Raw genomic sequence first — 20,697 nt, 5'->3', positions numbered from 1 at the left:
GCTTGAAAAGGTAACTTTGGGTGGGTTGTAACTCTTAAGGTCTCCCTGGAAAACCAGAGCTCCCTTAAGCATTCTGGGGTCTGAAGTCAAAACTTAACTTTTCAAAGCTTTAGTTCTGGTGAGGATACATGGATCCACTATACCTAGAAATCTGTGCTCGCATCTGCTCCTTTCTGATTAGTTTAGCAGAACTCTTGCTCCATTTTTATTCTTTAAATGACATCTTGCTGTTAGTTTTAGAATGGCAAACTGCACGTTGAGCAATCTTTTCATACCAAGAGCCTGTTCATACCATGCATGTAAAGCTATGATTCCACTACATCTGCTATGGTTCCATCCATAGTAGGACTGAACCATATGGAATACTGAGACTTGAAGTTCAGGAGGGGCGTTTAGAGCTTAGTCAGAGAGCTCTAGTGCCTCTCCAGATTCCAAACTCCAGAATGCCATAGGATAGTGGTTCACAACCTGTGGATCCCCAGATATTTTGGCCTTCAACTCCCAGAAATCCTAACAGCTGGTAAACTGGCTGCGATTTCTGAGAGTTGTAGGTCAAAACACCCAGGGACCCACAGACTGAGAACCACTGCCATATAATGTTGCCATGCCCTTTAATATAGAATGATAATTTTGTATTTCTATTGTGTAAAAGGACTTCAGAAATGCAAACCAGGTTCAAACTAGTTGGTTCTATCAAATCACAATCAGCATATGGTCTCAGATGCTAGCTTGTTAATGGTATTCAATTGTATTTTATTCACTTCAGATATAAATTTAGACACTGAAACATTAAGATTTTCCATCTTCTCTCTTTGTGCCCAAAGAAGCTGACAAAGGGGAGAAGATTCACTGTGGTTCCTCAGAATGTTAGGTTGCAATTTAGTGTTGTTTCCAAACCTGACCATATGATACACTGCAATGGAAATCTTGGGGGAAATTAAGAAGCTGCTTTCAGTGTAACACTTAACTCACAATTTTGCCTCTGAAAATGCATTGGTTGCCTAGATTCTTTTAATTTAAAAATATATAAAAAATAGGTTATTCTTATATAAAGGATAAAGGGACCAGGGAACATAAGCAGAATATTATATTAATCAATCCTCCACATTCACTAGGTTTTGGAGCACAGGACCCCCCAAAAGTGGGGAAAGGCACACAAAACCTTTTTTTAATCTGAGAAAACCTCTCTTTAGGAATGTCTGTGTATTCCAAATCAACTATGGTCAACTTCCAGCAGGAGTGTTCAGAGCATTTTAATGAAATCCATGTACAGGCTGCTTCCAAGTTAAGAACGAGTTAGGTTCGGTAGGTTTGTTAAGTTGAATTTATTGTCGAAGGCTTTCATGGCCGGAATCACAGGGTTGTTGTAGGTTTTTTTTGGGCTATATGGCCATGTTCTAGAGGCATTCTCTCCTAACGTTAGATGCAGGTGAGACATCAGGAGAGAATGCCTCTAGAACATGGCCATATAGCCCGAAAAAACCTACAACAACTAAGTTGAATTTGTTTGTTAGTTGGAAGAGATACATTTTAAAGTGTAACTCCAGACACACACACACACATATATAAGCTTTGGTTATTATATAAGATAATACAATAATAGTACCTTTATTTTTATACCCCACCTCCATCTCCCCAAAGAGACTTGGGGTGGCTTACATGGGGCCAAGCCCAATCAACAGAGTTAAAGCATAACACATTAAAATGCATAATATCAATAAAAACAACAAAAAACAACATTATAACAATATATAAAACAATAATCAAAACCAACAACCAATAGTATAATTCAAGTCTCATTATGAGTGGGCGCATAAGGATAGGGCTAGTGAGTAAAGTGCATAGGTCATATAGTATATAGGGAAATGGTGAACACCCTTGTGATGTTTGTTTTGCTGCGTGTGTACCTGTTCAGAAGATTCCCCCCCCCCCCCACTTTCTGTCCCTGTGATCATTGGGTTTTGACATGTTTGGCTTATGGAAACATGGATTGGTGAGAAATCGTCAGTGGAGACACCTTTCCCTCATGATAACTCTTTTAGGAGTGACTTTCTCTTCCAAGGTGTAGATCTTTCTCACTACCTGTTGCCTCACTCCTGTTCTTAAGTATGAGTCATTTGTAAGTCTGATGTTTGTAATTAGGCGACTGCCTGTATTGTATAATCAAATCTGCAAAAGTCAAACTTTCAAGATTCTTTCCTCTTGCATTTGAAAATAAATTCGTGTTTGTTTCTGTGGGTGGAAAACCATGAAAATTTTATCAATATTTCTGTTTATATTAGATGTCAGTGTTAGGTCTTTGGGCTGTAGCCATGAATAGTTAACAAAAGGAGAATAGTTAATGTATTACTTTAAGCTATTTTTGGTGTTTTTTTCTAGACCCCCGTTCCTCTTCAGCAGCCTACAGAGTTGGCTAAAAGGCTATAAAGGCACGGGGTTTTTCTTTGGAGTAACATGAAACTGTTAGGACACGGTTAAGTAGTTGTGTTACATAATAATAATACTTTGAGAAAATAGTTTTATCACTCAATTATCACCCCAAGATTGACACTTCATTTTGTTCCATGAACTTTCTGATAAAAACACGGTAATCAAATAATGCTACATTGCTCTTATCTTTACCTGTTGGATTTGCCATTTGTTGTGATCAAATTTAAATAAGGAAGTAGATAACCTAGCTAGGATTCCATTGTATTGCAGGCCATGGCAGCACATGTTGTAGAAGCACAGTTGTATCAGAGCCCAGTTAGGAGCTGTGGATCTAAGGCACCCCCGGAACAAGTACATATCTGTCCCAATGTTCTGTTTATGTGGAAGCTCCAGCCAATTGTTGCTATGCAGAGTTTTTGCTAGGCCACCACAGTTTGTTTTGTGCAACTTTTGAAGCAGGCATTATTAACATTTCTCATATGAAAACCAGGACACAAGCAACATCAGAGTTTGCTCCAGGTGGCAAAATCTTTTTCCCCAGGTTTATTTATTTAGTTAGTTAGTTTATTTAGGACAAACAAGTAGAGTATAAAATAAACACTTTTCTTCATGAGGAAGTTTAGAATGTAACATAGGCGACGTATACGGTCTATATATTTTTACAATTTCACAAAAAGAATATAATTTTTAAAATGTGTAATTGCCCTTGTCCCCTGCTTGTATCCATCCCTTTTCCACTATTTTCCCCTAATCCAGTGGTTCTCAACCTGGAGTCCCCAGATGTTTTTGGCCTTCAACTCCCAGAAATCCTAACAGCTGGTAAACTGGCTGGGATTTCTGAGAGTTGTAGGCCAAAAACATCTGGGGACCCCAGGTTGAGAACCACTTCTAATCCCCCCCTCTCCCATTGACTCCCTCCCTCCAGAAACTGTCATACATTTCATTTGTCATACATTCTGTTTGTTGGATCGTAAGGATAGTCTGGTTCAATTTTTTATATTTTCTGTTGCCCTTTGCCTTAGCAATCAGTTTTCCCCATTTCCTTTCCCATTTCCCCCTGAGGTATTCATTGGTATATTTATTTTTCCTATCCATGATGTAATCTCAAAGCATGTAGTCTGCTAAATATTCACACCATTTTTATGTATCCCATTTTTAATGTTCTTTCCATCCCAGGGTGACCGTGGTTTGGGCCGCAGCTAACATATATTTAGTCATCTCGACCCAATCTGTATTGCCACTTTTAATTTCTAGTTACAGGGTATAAAACTGTTTCTTATTCTACCCTATTTTTTGCTCTAATAATTCATCTATTTCCTCCTTTATTTTTCTATAGAATTCTTGTATCTTGGGACAGTCCCACCACATATGGATGAATGTTATGGTTTCCCCACATTCATGGCAACAGCTTTTAGATGTTCTTTTTGTAATATGGGTTATTTGCTGGGGGGTGGGGATCCTATACCATTTGGTCAGTATTTTCTATTGCATTTCGTTGATCTTTAAATATTTAAGGTTTTTTTTAATAGAATTTACCCAGAGTTCTAAGTCCTTCTGATTACAGTTTATTTCCTCTTTCCATACTTCTAACAGGGTGGATTTCAAATTATATTGGTTATCTATTTGTTTTTTATATATATGAATCTGATAATTCCTTTCACTTTCTCAGTTTTCCATTTTAATATTTGATCTAAAACTGTTTCAGGACCTTCCTTTTCTTTCCACTCTGCAATCTTTTGCGACATTCCATAACAACCAATTGCTTGATCCACATTTGTCACTTAACTCCTCCCCATATTTTGTTGTTCCATCCAAATTTATAAGATCCCCAATCTTTCTTATGCCATTTTTATTTAAACGTATTATCGCTTTTCCATATATATAATCTTTTTATCTATGTATATAATAAAACTCAGTGTTTGTATGTGTGCGGCAGGCCGTGTATGTGGCAGCTTTCTTATTGGCTGCCACTTCCACAGGCCACTGCAACCTCCACAAATAACTGACCTGGACCAAACGTGGCACACAGAACTCCCATGACCCACTTTACATCCTGGTGCAGTTTGGGGGAGGATGGGCCATAGATTATGAGATTTGTGGTACCTTAACTCACAGAGATCACTACAACCTGCATTAATGACAAGCCTGGACTAACCTTGGCACACAGACCCAATGTGGCCCACTTAATATGTTGGTACAGTTTGGTCGGGGGCCCAACAATGATGGGATTTGCAGTACCTTTATCCAATATACCTCCCACACACCACTGTGATGCCCATAAATGACAAAACTGGATCAAACTTGGCACACAGAACCAACCATGACCCATTTTACATCCTGGTGTGGTGTGGAGGAGGCAGGATCATGGATGATGGGATTTACAGTACCTTCACTTACTTCCAGAGACCACTGCGACCCACACCAGTGACAGATCAAGACCAAGCATGGCACACAGAGTCCCCATGACCTACTCTACGTCCTGGTTAGGTCTGCAGGATGACAGACCATTGGCAATGGGACTTGCAGTACCTTCACTCACTTCCTGAGACCACTGCAACCCACAGCTTCCCAATATGTTTGCATTGTCAAATGTATTATAAATGTGCTTTGGTACATATTAGGACAATAAATGCAAACACAAAAAACCGAAGGGAATGCAAAATCCAGAGAATCAAATCTTCACATTGATCTGGAAGGTCCAGGTCAGGTTGGTTTGCTTCTTAATGTGAACCAAGTGATGTCCCTGAGTATCCTTAGCACATTGCAATAACATATTTAATTTTCTTATTTTTCTGTGCAGCCCACACACTGGGATTCAGTCATATGCAGTGGGTGTCCCAAAGATTCCCGCTGCCTGTATTTCACTGGAAGATGCTGAGTTAATAGCTCGAATGTCTTCCCGGGGCTCCAAAGTTGTTGTGACTCTGAAGATGGGAGCCAAAACCTATCCTGATGCTGATTCCTTCAATACAGTTGCAGAAATAGTTGGCAGTAAATACCCAGACCAGGTGAGTGATGCTTTCCTTGCTTCTTGCTTGAGCACAAAGTGAAAACACTGTTGCAATCTCCCTTCTGTGTGTTTCCAAATGTAATTCAGAATGGGGTATACAGATCTCCCATATTTCAAGGTGGCACTGTGTGTGCCATGGTGGGAATAGAGAGGTGAGGTATGTCGGATTCAATAGCTTAGGCTCTCAATTCCCATCATGAGTTGGACTGGTGAACATCAGGGCTTTGTTGTTCATCCATATTATGAGAACGACTGTTCTGCCACAGAGAGCATTCTGCCTGAGATGATAGTGAAATTCTGGAAACGACTTCAGCAATATATTGCCACTAATAGTAATAATAATAATAATAATAATAATAATAATAATAATAAATTAATTTATTTATTTATAGACTGCCGTCTCTCCCCAAGGGGACTCAGGGCGGTTTACATGCAGAAAAAGACAAACATTCAATGCCCTAAAACAAATGCAAACACCTCAGAGATAATAGAAAGAAAAAAAAAACAGAATAATGACCATGAACTTATAATAAAAGCATTAGCATTGATAAAAAAACAGAATGTGAATAAACAAATAAAACAAAATGATACTGATAACATAATTAACATCAAAACAGATATCCTTAGGAAACATTTAAAATGCATAAACAAGGCTATCATAGATGTTCTTTAAAATGTACCATAGCAGTAATAGACTACAAATAAGTTAGCCATTGTTCCAGTTGAATTAGAAGTCTAATCCTCCTGCTCTCCATATGCTTAAATGCATAGGTATGTTTTCAAAAGGAAGTTCCAGAGACAGGGGGGCATCACAGAGAAGGTCCCCTCTCTCGTTCCCATCAACCATGCTTGTAATGGATGGACCCAAGAGCAGGTCCTCTTCCGCTGACTGCAGTGCACAACATGGACTGTATAGGGAGATGCGGTTGGACAAATGATGGCCACCATTTGTCTGATAAGATTTTTAAAACCCATTCAAACAAAACAATTTTTATGTACTTTTCTGAAATATATACAATTTTCATCTAAATAGCTTTATTCGTTTTTATACCCCTTCAAAATGTGGGAGATCATTATATCCCAACCTGTATAACAATAATCCTCTTCTATTTACTGAGGCCAAACTTGGAAGTAACATGTTAAAGAGTAACATATTGTTTCTCTTCTTGTTTTCTTTCATAATGAACTGTAATAATGTTACTTTAAAAGTCTAACCTAATACCTGATAACATTGTTTGAATTTTGTTTTGTTTTGTTTTTGGTGTGTGTGATATGGGCCATAGCCACTTCTGACTCAGAAACATTTTAGCAGGGGCATTTTGGGTATTTTAAAAACTGGCATAATACTTCTGAGTAAAAGGCCATAAATGCATTTTTATTAACCTTCCAAAGTTATGTATTGGGATCTGACTCATTGTGCAGAAAAAATGCCCAAAATATTTTCCAGAGGCTTTGTTCCCAGAACAACAAGTACCGGTTAACCTAGGCATGGGCAAACTTGGGCCCTCCAGGTGTTTTACACTTTAACTTTCACAATTCTTAACAGCCATGGGTTTTTTTCCTTTTTCCTTTTCTCCCACTTAAAGGAAAGGGCCTGAGGCTGTTAAGAATTGTGAGAGTTGAAGTCCAAAACACCTGGAGGGCCAAAGTTTGCCATGCCTGGATTAACTGGAGATCTGCCCTAGACTACTTCAGAGAGAGGGAAACAATCAGTTTTGTGTAGAAAGCCATGTGGTGGGAAGTAAAACTGAAAAGGGGAATGCTACCAAACAGAAGGAAGAAAGAGGAAACAGATCTGCATGAAACTTGAATTAGCTTATTTCTACATATATATTTGTGTTAACAAAAGATCTGTGAAATTGTGCAAATCCATGTCTCTCACCATTTCGGAGACCCTCATGATTCTCTGCAATCTTGCGTTCCCAGATGGATGTTCTGTTGTTCTTGTGCTCTGTCCAAAAACAGGCTCATGTAGGTAGTGGGTACAGTGAAAGCTATATGAGGTGCAAGACCTGCTCAGATCTCCATAAAGTGCCCTACATGAAGGATTTCTTTTCCTGTGTCAGGAGCGATTTGAAAAACTGCAAATTGCTTCTGTTGTGAGAGAATTGGCTGTCTGCAAGCATATTGCCCAGGGGACACCTGGATGTTTTTGATGTTTTACCATCCTTTCGGGAGGCTTCTCTCATGTCCCTTCATGGGGAGCTGGAGCTGACAGAGGGAGCTCAACCAGCTCTCCCCAGATTTGAACTGCTGACTTGTCCTGCTGGCACAAAGGTTTAACCCATTGTACCACTGGGGCTAGTAACCTGGTTGATTTCTTGTTTCGAATGTGGAAATGAATTTTAACTAACTGACTGATTGCCTTCTGTATGTGGAATTATGTAGATGGTGGTGCCATTTTGTCCTCTGCTTCAGGCAATCAAATGTTTTTGGCTGGCCCATTAGAGTTGCCATGCCTATATGTTCCCTATATATGTATATATGTATATGTACATATGGTTAACTCTCTAGATCCATTGATTTCAACTATTTGCTGTTTAAAAACAAACAAACCTTGATTTTGCTGTTGTATATAAGGGGCACTCCCTTACTACACCATTGTATATAATGGTAATTGAGCATTTATGGATTTTGCAGAGCCAAGCAGATACTAAGGGTTTACTCTACATATGTAATATATGTATATACTATGTGTGTCTGTGTGTGTGTGCCCTTTTACAGAAGATTTAATCCGGGAGTAATGTGGTAATTACCCCAAATTTCAACACTATTTCTGTTGAAAATGTTTGGTTCACAAGTATAAGCAACGTATACAAAGTCAAAAATAATTTTTGACTGCAGCTTCTCAAACCTCAGGAAAGCATAGTTCACAAATATGATTGATTTGTACTCCTTAGCTTCTGGTAAAGTTACTTTTTCGTTCTATAGTACCCAGAAGCCAGTGCTTCTAAGTACTGGGTCTTTTCTAAATGTTAGAGGGTTTTAGAGTGTTAGACGTTAATATGATAACTGTCCTTTATGAACTGTGTGTAACTACTTCACTCTGTTGAATCATATTCTCAAGAAGAGAGCTAATACGTTTTCCAAATGTGTAATGCATCTAATATGCAATGTAGATATATTACAATGTATGACATTACATCATCTAATAAATAGAGACCTGCTTTATTCCCTTAGTACCCACCTGGTTCTCAGATCTGCTGAGGCTGGTGTTTTGGGGGGCCCTGTTCCCTGTTCAAGATGGATGGTTTAAGAGCTGTTAATAGATATGCCACCCACTTTGGGTTTCTCACCAAAGATTTAGAAGGCCGGGCCTGCTACTATTATATTGCTTCTGAATTTCAAGTTAGATTACTTTTCTCATAAAACAGCTGTTTTCTGCTTCCAACATGTAGCACAGGAAGGATCATAAGTGCTGAATCTGGACTGACTTTCCATTGCACCGAGGATTCATTTGCATCTACTAGAACATTTTCTTTAGAAAACCTTGCATGATATGATATAACCTTTAGAAAACCTTGCATGATATGAAACTTCCAGGAAACTTAAATCCAAAACCAAGGCTTGACATGAAATAAGAACTAGAGAACTCAGGCCTAGCTTCACACTTGAATGCAACATTGCCTCAACTAACTCTTAGGTAAACAATTTGCTAATTAATAGGCACCCATGAAATTATGTTTTTTCTCACAAAATCTCTCCCTAATTTTCCCATGCAATCTATCTGACCTACGATGCCTATTTTCTGCTCTGATCTGTAAACAAAAACCTTTGTTGATCTCCGTGGCTCCAAGTCCCCCCCCCCCCCCCCCCGAGAGCTTTCTATATCACTTATCACTTCACTCGACTCCTTAACCAATGTTCCAGTTTCTGGCTCCTCTGACTGACCTTGAAGCCCTGAAGAGAGAAGCATCATTCCTCTGACTTGAATCTTCATCACTTTGAGCCCCAGGAAATCTCCCAAGCAATCTCACAATCCTCTCTAAATCAGCAGTGAACCCACCAGACTCAGGAGTGTCAGACTGATCTCCAACAATTTCCACTTTCCCTAATATGTGTATGTGTTGTACACATTTGTTCCTATTGACTAAACATGCTATGTGCATTTTTAAAAGTATGGTTATTTAGAAATGGCCACTTCAAAATTATGTGTAGGATTTCATGCAGATGAAATGAACCCCAAGCCCTGTAAAGGTGTAAATATCTGAGATAAGATATACTTCGTCTTGCAATGAGTCTTTTTGGAAAGTGCAAAATGGATTATGTCACTGAAAATCTGGAAGACCCTGAAATTCTATTCCATCCCTTCATAAAGGCTGGAAAATCAGAACTATTCCATTCAAAATGAGCTGAAATAAAATCCTCAAGCAAAACTTTTCAGCATATAACAGGTTACACATATTTAAACTCCTAAAGGGATATCATGCAGAAATGAAACAAGCTTGTTTTCTGCTGCCGTAGAAACTAAAATACAAACCAAATGGATTCAGATTACAAGGAAAGGGAGTACAGCTAAATGTTGGGAATAATGTCTTGACTGTCAGATCTGTTTGACAAGGAAATCGACTTCCCCAGGGTTGTGTGGGAGGTGCACATGGACTTTCCTTCCCTGGGGAATCTTCTAACAGGGTTGGATAAATATCTTTCAGTAGTGCTTTACCTGTGTATTCAAGCTTGGTGGGCTGGTGGTGGCATCACCTAGATCACCTTTATCATTTTCCCCACCTCTGTGATTCTAGTTGATACTAAGAGCAAGGTTCACACATCTTCCATCCAATATATTTACATCAACACACATTGCATTGATCCCTTTTCCCATTGTTAGCAATTGTGTCAAAAAGTACTATTCCAAACTCCAATTGATATATTGCATGCTTCAGATGTGGCACATGTGTCAGATGTGTGAGAATGTGAAAACTGAATTTGTTGATTTTTCATGGAGGAAGGGTGCATTCTTATTTGTAAAACAACTTAAAACATCATTTAAAATATTTTGAGAAAAAAGGAGCTTCACAAAACCCTCAAACAGAAATGTTGAAAGCCCTTCAAAGAGCTGAATCTCAGACAGTCCCCGAGTTGCAAACATCTGTCTTACAAATTACTCATAGTTAAAAACAGGGGTGAGGCAACAGGAAGTGAGAGAAATCCACCCCTCAAAAGGAGATTTCCCAATTTATCATGTGGAAAAGGCGTCTCCACTGAAGCTTTCCCACCAATCCTTGTTTCTACAAGCCACATTTTTCAAAATTCAGTTCTCACAGGGACAGAAAGTGAGGAGAAATCTTCTGAACAAGGGGCACAGGCAGCAAAACAAACACCACATGGGTATTAACCTTTCCTTATATTAGCCAAAGCTTGCTCATACACATGCGCACACACCTACAGAATCTATCTTGTTTGTAAGTTGGGGATGTCTGTATTTAGTGCCCCTTAGCCTTCTTTGGCCACATGTTTAAGCAACCTGTGAGTAGGTCCCAGGCACATTGCGAAAGGTATATAAGGCTCCTCTATTGAGGATTCTCCCTGTGGCACAGTGGATTAAACCACTGAGCTGCTGAACTTGTTAAATGAATGGTTGCAGATTCGAATCTGGGGAGCGGCGTGAGCTCCCACTGTTAGCCCCAGCTTCTGCCAACCTAGCAGTTCAAAAACATTCAAATGTGAGTAGATCAATAGGTACTGCTGCCAACCACATGACCTTGGAGGTATCTACGGACAGTGTCAGCTCTTCGGCTTAGAAAAAGAGATGAGCACCAACCTCCAGAGTCAGACATGACTGGACTTACTGTCAGGGGAAAACCTTTACCTTTACCCTATTGAGGATTCAACACATTTAAAGCTCATTTAAAGTTCAGACTAAAACCTAGAAATGAATTTACTGTCTCATTCCTATCAGAGCCACCAGAACCACTGACACAAGCAGGTCAAGGAAGGTCTTTACTGAAAATGGAATTCATGACAGTGATTTAAAATCCTGTTCAAAGATAGGTTGTATGTATGATTTCAATCATTTATATAATTCTAACACAATAAATAGCTTTTCAGAAGGGCTTTTAGTACTGCTGCAGTGACATCACCTTCTTTATAAACTTATATAACTCAACAAGAAAAAAAACGAAGAAGGCGCCATTCCATGCTATTAGCTCAACAGAAAAACCTCATCCCATTTCCTGCCAATATCTCTTCAGCCGCATGTATATTTTGGATCGAGGAAAGATGGGTAACATTGCACGTTCTCATAAATACATGGTGAAAGTGGAAAGAATGTGTAAATGGTAAGTTTCTAATTTTTTTAATCCAGTTTTAAATTTCTAAGAGTTTGAAAAAGTTACATGTTAGAATACAGCTTCCTGAATCTACCACTGATTATCCTCATTCATAGATCTGGGGATTTATAGTTCAGAATTTAACTTTCCTCCTTTTTATGGTATTTCCCCTAAACAGGCTAGGATGGCTGGGAGGGAAGGAAATTCCAGCAAAAATTCTGAATAGGTAAAAACACTGAGGAAAAACCATGGCAGGGAATAACTGAAATAACTGAAATAACAAGGAAGGGGATGTTCTTCCCTCAATGGTTTGACAGAATAGCAATCTATCTTGCTTTGGAGATCATGAATAAAGAGAATGTTTAGGTATGAATGAAAAAAGTGGGGAAGGAACTCACTTTTCTGTTACAAGGAGCTTGAGGTCAATCTGGGAAACTTACAACTCATAGTATTGTCCAACCAACATGTTGTTGTTCATTCATTCAGTCATTTCTGACTCTTCGTGACCTCATGGACCAGTCCACGCCAGAGCTCCCTGTCGGCCGTCACCACCCCCAGCTCCTTCAAGGTCAATTCAGTCACTTCAAGGATGCCATCCATCCATCTTGCCCTTGTCGGCCCCTCTTCCTTTTCCTTCCATTTTCCCCAGCATCATTGACTTCTCTAAGCTTTCTTTTCTTCTCATGATGTGGCCAAAGTACTTCATCTTTGCCTCTACTATCCTTCCCTCCAATGAGCAGTCAGGCTTTATTTCCTTTTTTTTAATTTATTTGAAAAGCATAAGGTTACTTCTTTTTTTTTAAACCTCTGTTTATTTATTTATTTTTTTATTTTTTATTTACATACAATAACAACTTACCGAATAGACAGAACACAAAACAGTGAACATTTTACAAACACATAACCCCACCACCAAGGCCTGAACATGTATAATTTCCTTCACCATGTATTCATAAAGCAACCCTTAATCAAATGTCATCTCCAAAATTCCTGACCAACCAAATTCTGTTGTTTTCCATTTTCGCTCTCTAAGACATATTTAATAAAGACTGACCAGTATGCCTCAAAATCTGACCTGTTATTTCCTGAAGTATGGACTGGTTGGCTCTTCTCGCAGTCCAAGGCACTCTCAGAACTTTCCTCCAGCACCACAGCTCAAAAGCATCTATCTTCCTTTGCTCAGCCTTCCCTATGGTCCATCCATAGGTGACTATGAGGAATACCATTGCTTTGACTATGCAGATCTTCGTTGCCAGTGTGATGTCTCTACTCTTCACTATTTCATCAAGATTGGGCATTGCTCTCCTCCCAAGAAATAAGCGTTTCCTGATTTCCTGGATGCAGTCTGTGTCTGCAATAATCTTTGCACCTAGAAATACAAAGTCTGTCACTGCCTCCACGTTTTCTCCCTCTATTTCTCAGTTGCCAATCATTCTTGTTGTCATAATCTTGGTTTTTTTGATGTTTAACTGCAACCCAGCTTTTGCGCTTTCTTCTTTCACCTTGGTTAGAAGGCTCCTCAGCTCCTCCTCGCTTTCGGCCATCAAAGTGGTGTCATCTGTATAGCCTCTTGGATACTTGAGTCATAGTCCCTCCCCCCCTAAAAAAAAAAACTTTTCCAAACTCTGCCCAGGAACACGCAGGAAGCTGGCATGGGGATCAAATCTTCCCTACACTGCTCTTTTTTCTCATCCTAGACCTAAAGATGTCATATAAGTGCTGGTGACAACTTTTTGGCTGATCCACTGCATTTTGATTTCAGCTCTTCTACATTTGCATTATATCTCTCAGCGGTTGTGCCGTTAAAAACGTATTGACTGCCAACACTCTTCCCACAGAATGATCTGTATTACCTTAAGCAATGCAATTTATACCATCATCCTTATAATGGAATTTCTTTTAACATTTTTAACATTCTCCAATGTTATTTTACAATGTTATCAGTACAGTTTTTGCACTGTAAAGCATGCTTTGAGCATGTCTGAGTATAATATTATATCATAGACATATATTCTTATAATAGTATAGTGCAGTATCTACTTTGGAGTGATTTAATGCTTCAGGAATCTGGCAAAAGAACATTGTCAAAATGTTTGCCATGATAATAGAGGCTAGATGAAAAGAGCTAAACTGCCATTTAGGACATAAAAGTAAGAATAATAAGCAGGCCTATTGCAAAGCTGAAATATTAAAAGTCAACATTAAAGTGGAATTAAACTATTCACAGTACTAAACAATATAAAATATACATATGAAAAGGATGGGTTAGTTCAGCTAGAAAAGGATGATTGTCAAAGATCAAGCGATACTATTAGGAAATGTAGTACAACTTGACTCCAGAGTGATTAGGGGTGCATCCCTTCCCCCACAAAAGTGGAAAAAATGCAAATATTTCTGTGGTAATGAGCGGGCTGAAGGCACTTACTTGCCCCCTGCCTTCTTTTCTGCCTACCTTCTCAACACCATCTTTTTACTGCCTGTTTGCACACTCTCCCTGCTTTTCTCCACTTGCCTCGCCCTGTGCCTCTTTCTCTATTGGAGAGGGACATACATGACACTGTTGACACAGTGGAAGGAAGGAGCTCAGAACGATCAATTTGCCTGTTGCCTTGGAGGGAGGGAAGCAAGGAACAATTAGACAGGTAGAAAAAGGAAGAGACATCCAGTTCCTCTCTTCCTTTGCCTGCGTAAAACAGGAACACGTGGTATGCAACAACAAAAAGAAGAGGATGAGCAGGCGCCATGGACCCCTGCTACCTCAGTAGCCCCAGCGATCTCCAGCTCCCCCTCTCCTTGTTGCTTCATGTATGCCACGTACATATTTTCCTGCATGGTGGTGTGTTGGACTGGATGGTTCTTGTGGTTTCTTCCAGCTCTATGCTCAGTTTCTTTCCCACCTGTCCAATCGCTCACCACTTTCCTTCCCTCCCATACAAGAAAGATGGCAAGCACTTGGGCAAGAGGAGAAAGAAAGGGAGGAACTGAGTTCCCAAGTCTTTTTCCACCTGCTCAATTGCTTGCTGCCATTCTCTCCCTGAAACAAATAAACAAGCAGGTGTTGAAATGACTCCTGGTTCCTTCCTTCCTTCCTTCCTTCCTTCCTTCCTTCCTTCCTTCCTTCCTTCCTTCCTTCCATCCATCCATCCTTCCTTCCTTCCTTCCTTCCTTCCATCCTTCCTCTGCCTATTAAGATGATGTAGGCTACTAACAGAGGTGACAGCAAATAATCCTCGAATTATTAAATTCACAAAAGTGAAACCCACAAAAGTGTAGGACTGTATTGATTCTGATTCTTTGGTCTCTTCAAACGTTTAATTCCATTCTTGGTTATTTTTAAAATAAAAGTCTTGAAAGATCTGATGAATGCCTTTCCATCCTAGCGAACCTTTTGACAAGTATAGTTTGTCAAATGAGAAATACTGGAAATGATGTGAATCACAGTGTCGCTAAGATCCTAGAACACAAGGTCAGTGATTGATTTAACAGGCACTTTTGCATAAAGGAAATGGGAGCTTATTTGCTTATCCCTTTTGCTTCTCTTTTTATAAATAGGAACAGTTGGAAGGTATAGCTTTGAAGGCAATTTTCCACATGTTTTTATTCTTTTGGTTTAACCCACAATGCATATAATGCAGTGGTTCCCAACCCGTGGGCCACAAGACCTAAAATCAGGTCTGCAAGACATGCAGATAACAGAGTCTAATAAAAAAAATTCATGATGTCTTTGTTTTTAAGTCTATTCCTGGGATTATTTGGGGTGGTGACTCAGAAAGTTGCATTAGGTAGACCACATCAGCTCTAGATTATTAAATGTGATTTTCTGTGACTACTGGATGGCATATGTTCTGTATACCAAACTGAATCTAAAGTTGACCAAAAACGATTAGTAACCCTTTTGGTACTAATGTTGGAGGGTGGTCCCTGGTAAAAGTGGTCCCTAGTCAAAAAAAGGTTGTGAACCACTGATATAATAGAACCAGGAAAAGTGAGTGTTTTAAATTGTTTTGTGAAAGAGCCTTTTCTACTGTAATGTTTGCAAGGGTTTCCTTCATAGTCCTATATGATAATAATTTTGGGAGAGCTGCAGAATATTTGCTGTTTTGAAATAGAGTGACTCCTATAGAAACAAATACATGTTCTTTCCTGCAAGGAAGACGTTGAGCTTGCAAAACTCAACTTCCACTCTATATAGGCAGCAGCCTCAAGACAGAAAGTGGGATTGTGGGCAAGGAGCCATTTTGACTAAGAAGCACTGAAAGTTAAATTAGGTAGCATTGTGATGAACTATTATTATGATATTTGCATGTGTGTGCAAATTTATGGAAATAACCAGAAACACTGTATTTTATTTCTGTGGAAGGGTGCATTATATTATAATTAGAGCAATAATTACAGCTTTAAAGAGGAAAAACACAGCTTAATTCCCACAATGAGAATGGTTACTTTTAGCTATATCATATTTTCCCTGTGGGAAAGATGCAGTAAAGCATCATGTGGTGTTCTAATAATGCCTCTCCATTTATTTAGAGAATTGCTGTTCAGATGTTTCTTTAATGTAACGGTAATACTGTGGTTCTTTGCCACTAAGGATGTTTCCGCCCACACATGCATTCCCAGATCATGCTTCAAAATGGACACATGGCCCCGGGATTATAAAAGGAAATGCTGGAAGCAGCTCTACATTCTGCCACTTTGTCCTCTTCTTTGTAGTGCCTTGAGAGAATCAAGAATAGTTTCAAACAAAGGAGTTTCAAGAGAAGTTGCTATGCTAGGAATGCCTTGATTGTGGCCTCCTTTACCATGCTGCTGATACACAAGGGTGTCACAAACTCTGAAAACGGTTTTGTGTTAATTATGCATATTGCATTGTTTCCCTAAATTGGGAAATCATGCTTCTTTCTTCTTTAATTCTCACATTTGCACCATGTGGGAACTTTGGACCTTCCAGTGCTCTTTGAGGATGGGACTTTATTCATGTTGCTTGTTATGTCAGACCTGGACAGGAACAAGGCAGAAGTGGAAGGCGACTGCATGGCAGAGAGTTGGACTGGATGCCCTTTGGGGTCTCTTCCACCTCTACATTTCTATGATTCTATATTTAGGTTGAAACCTAACTTTGCTAATAACTGCTTAGGTGTCAACACTGCACATCATGGGTTTCAGCAGTTCTTTATTGCTTTTGGGAGCCTGGCAGCACTTACCAGGAGAAATGGAACAAGAAGTGGGGTACTGTAGTGAAGAGGAAGTGAAACATTTGGGCAACATGTAAGATGTTTGGAAGCAGCAAAATAAATATTTTTTTTCTTATCATTGCAGGATGCAAATAATAATGCCACTTTCATTTATTACTGGTATATTAAATATATATCACATAGAAATACTTCTGTTTGAAGTTAATCCTTGATCCGTCACAAAGTGGCATGTGTGCCAAATACCATTGACTCCAATTAGTGTAAGTGCACAATCCTCAGAAGTGCTACTTATTGAGTCCACTGGGGCTTATGGATAGGATTGTTTTCTTAACTGTATGCCTCATTGGGATCCAATGCAATGCTTTCCCTTACTGGATTTTTGGGAAAGGGTTCCAGAGCTATTGGAGGTTAGCACATGCCCCCCCCCCCCAAAAAAAAAGAACAGGCAGTTCCTGAGTTACAAACATCTGACTTACAAAGAACTCATAGTTAAGAACTGGGTTGAGACAACAGGAAGTGAGAGAAATCTACCCCTCAAAAAGAAAAATCACTCCTGAAAGAGTTATCATGGGGAAAAGATGTTTCTACTGAAACTTTATCATTCTCATTTCCACAAAAGTCATTTTTTTTACAAATCCAATTATCACAGGGACTGAAAGTGAGGTGAAATCTTCTGAACACGGGAATGGACAGCAAAGCAAATGCCACAGGGATGTTAACCTTTCCCTGTGCTATTCAAAGCATGCATGCATGTGTGTGTATTTATACACACATACATCTGGACTTGCACTTAAAAATGCACCTTTTTAAACTTACATACAAATTAGACTTAAGAACAAACCTACAGAATGTTGTTTGTAACTTGGGGATTGCCTGTATTTTAAAACAATAGTTAAGAAAACACAAGTGCACAAAACGTACCAACTCATTCAAAACCAAATCTTTAGTAGAAAGTGGTTAATGCAATCATAATCTTCAGGCTGCAACCAAGCAGCCATTACCTGTAATGCTACTGTTCTAGATTTTCAACCTGAAGCAGAGATGTAGTGGACTAGGTATAGGGCCCACTTCCACCCTATTATTCTGACCAAATTATGGTGGGTTTAAGTGGTTCTCCACAAGGAAAACATTCCATATTTTGACTTATTCATTCATTATCTATTATACCTTCCTCGGGGTGTAAGGCTTCCCTTTTAATCTGATTCATCTTTGCATAAAATAAAATCTGTTTCTCCTTTGGCAACCAGCAAGATCAGTGGTTTCCAACCTTTTTTTTTTTTTTTTTTTTGACTAGGGGCCACTTTGATTAGGGAGCACTCTCCAACATTAGTACCAAAAGGGTTACAAATAAGTTTTTGGTCAACTTCAGATTCTGTTTGGTTATTTGGGGTGCTGATTCAGAATATTGCATTGGATAGACCACATCAGCTCTAGTTTTTGATACAGAACATATGCCATCCAGTAGTTGCAATCTGCTTGCCCACAGAAAACCATATTTAATAAGCCTTGGCACTATAAGACGGTTTTGCGAGAGCAGTCACTCTCATTGCAACGGTGTAGTAATGATGAGGCTGTGGACCATATTTTAGTTCGTGTAGACCACTGGTGGTCCACAAACCACAGGCTGGGAACCACTCAGCTATATGTAGAGGAGAAAGAGAAGACTTGCTCTCATTCACTATTGCCTTTGGTCCTGCTTACTGCTGGTAGGCTTCTGCAGATGTTTTTGACTATATTTCCCATAATCTCTCACCATTGGCCAATATTTAAACTATAGTTCTAGATTGCCTCTGTCTGAGGAATATGGTCCTGAAGAGGGAAACATTTTACAACTTCATGGAAGGTATGATTATAAAACTTACAGTTATGTGGTGCAATCTCTCATATAGGGTTTGTCTGGTGTAATGGATCTATGTGGTAAAGCATCATTTCTTATAGTGCTTTCTTTTATTACTAGACTAGTTGAGTCAGGTCAGTGAACTTTCGTGGAGTTGATTATCTATGGATATCCATTCATTGCAAAAGATCAACAATGACTAGCTAGAGCAGCAGGTATTTAAAATGAGCAACTATTGAATACTATTTTGTGTCAGGAAAAAAAATCCCTGCCCATCCAAACAACAGAAAAAATGGTTTTTATTTATACTTTTTGTCAGGAAAGATCAGATCAGCTAAAAATGTATGACCTTGTAAGAAAGACCACCTATTATTTCTAGCTTGCATTATGGGACTTGCAGCAGAAATACAGAATGCATTTTCCTGGGAAGCCTTGTAGATGTAAAAATAGCTCAGACCGTGTAACTGTGTGGCAATACAATCCTTTTCTCTTGCTTTAACAGGATTATAAAGTATCCTGCGGTTGGGATTATTGGCAGTTCACATGCTCCTTATTTACTGGTCTTAATCCATTACCATTTCATTGTAGGCAACAACTGTAGCATTAAAGAACTTGAGGAAAATTCATCTTTATCAATAGAATAGCTCCATGAGTCAGATTTTATAGCTAATATATAATTAAAAATGAACTTCTATGCACACCTACTTGGCAGAAAACCCCATGAACTCAATAAGACTTATTTATGTCTAAAACATGCAGGATTGTGCTGCAAGGATGAGGCAGGTAGCAACTTTGATATTTCAGTTACTTAAGAGTGACTAATGGTAAGAAATCACTCATCCTGACATTGCCTTCTGTTGCTTTTGAAGCAATTCATTGTGCAAAATGATCTGCATTCTAGATCAGAGTGAGACATCATGTAGCCCCTATGTGCTGTTGAACTCAGTGCAACCCTCATCATTACTCACAATTGACTGTGATGCTTAGGACTGATGGGAGATGCCGTACTGTAATATCTGGAGGTTCTAATTGTGACCTGCCTAATAATTACTCCCATTCTGTAGTTGAGATACTGAAGCTGGAAGATAGGAAATTTTCCCAAGGCTATGTGTGGTAGAATCAATGCAATAATAATAATAATAATAATAATAATAATAATAATAATAATAATTCACTACATCCTCGCATTGATGTTGATCAGCTATATCTGCCTAGAAGGTCTGATGGCAGAAGACTTTTACAACTAAAACAAGCAGTTGAAGAAGAAAAACACACCCTGGAAGAATATATAAAGGAAAGCCAAGAACCTGCTTTAATTGTAGTCAATAAATGGAATCTTTTCAAAGCACAGCAGATAAAGAAAACTGCACTCCAAGCCAGAGCTGACAGCTTGCACAACAAAGCATTGCATGGGCAGTTCCTTGACAAAATTGAAGGAAAACTTGATAAGGAGACGATCTGGTTATGGCTCACAAATGGAACACTGAAGAAGGAGACAGAAGGCCTGATTCTTGCAGCCCAAGAGCAAGCCATCAGACCCAATGCAATTAAGGCCAGGGTTGAAAAATCAGCTGATGACCCAAAATGCAGACTGTGCAAGGAAGCTGTTGAAACCATTGATCATATCCTCAGCTGCTGCAAGAAAATTGCACAGACAGACTACAAAAAGAGGCACAACTCTGTGGCCCAAATGATTCATTGGAACTTATATCACAAGTACCACTTGCCAGTATTAAAGAACTGGTGGGATCATAAACCTGCAAAAATAGTGGAAAATGAACATGCAAAAATACTGTGGGACTTTCGAATTCAGACTGACAAAGTTTTGGAACACAATACACCAGACATCATGATTGTGAAAAAGAAAAAAAGTTTGGATTATTGATGTCGCCATACTGAGTGACAGTCACATTGAGGAAAAACAACAGGAAAAACTCAGCTATTATCAGGACCTCAAAA

General features: G+C 39.0%; 1 protein-coding gene across 1 annotated transcript in view; it reads left to right on the top strand.

Annotated features, from left to right (window-relative positions):
* The window catches only part of CPQ (carboxypeptidase Q), a 215,098-nt gene that overhangs the window by 57,712 nt on the left and 136,689 nt on the right, over nucleotides 1–20,697 (top strand). Inside the window, exon 4 of the mRNA XM_060775640.2 lies at nucleotides 5,231–5,438. Coding sequence (XP_060631623.2) covers nucleotides 5,231–5,438 — 208 coding nt within the window. The remainder of the gene's footprint in view (nucleotides 1–5,230; nucleotides 5,439–20,697) is intronic.

This window comes from Anolis sagrei, chromosome 4 (assembly GCF_037176765.1).
Source record: "Anolis sagrei isolate rAnoSag1 chromosome 4, rAnoSag1.mat, whole genome shotgun sequence".
NCBI lineage: Eukaryota > Metazoa > Chordata > Lepidosauria > Squamata > Dactyloidae > Anolis > Anolis sagrei.
This window is presented reverse-complemented; position numbering and strand designations above follow the sequence as displayed.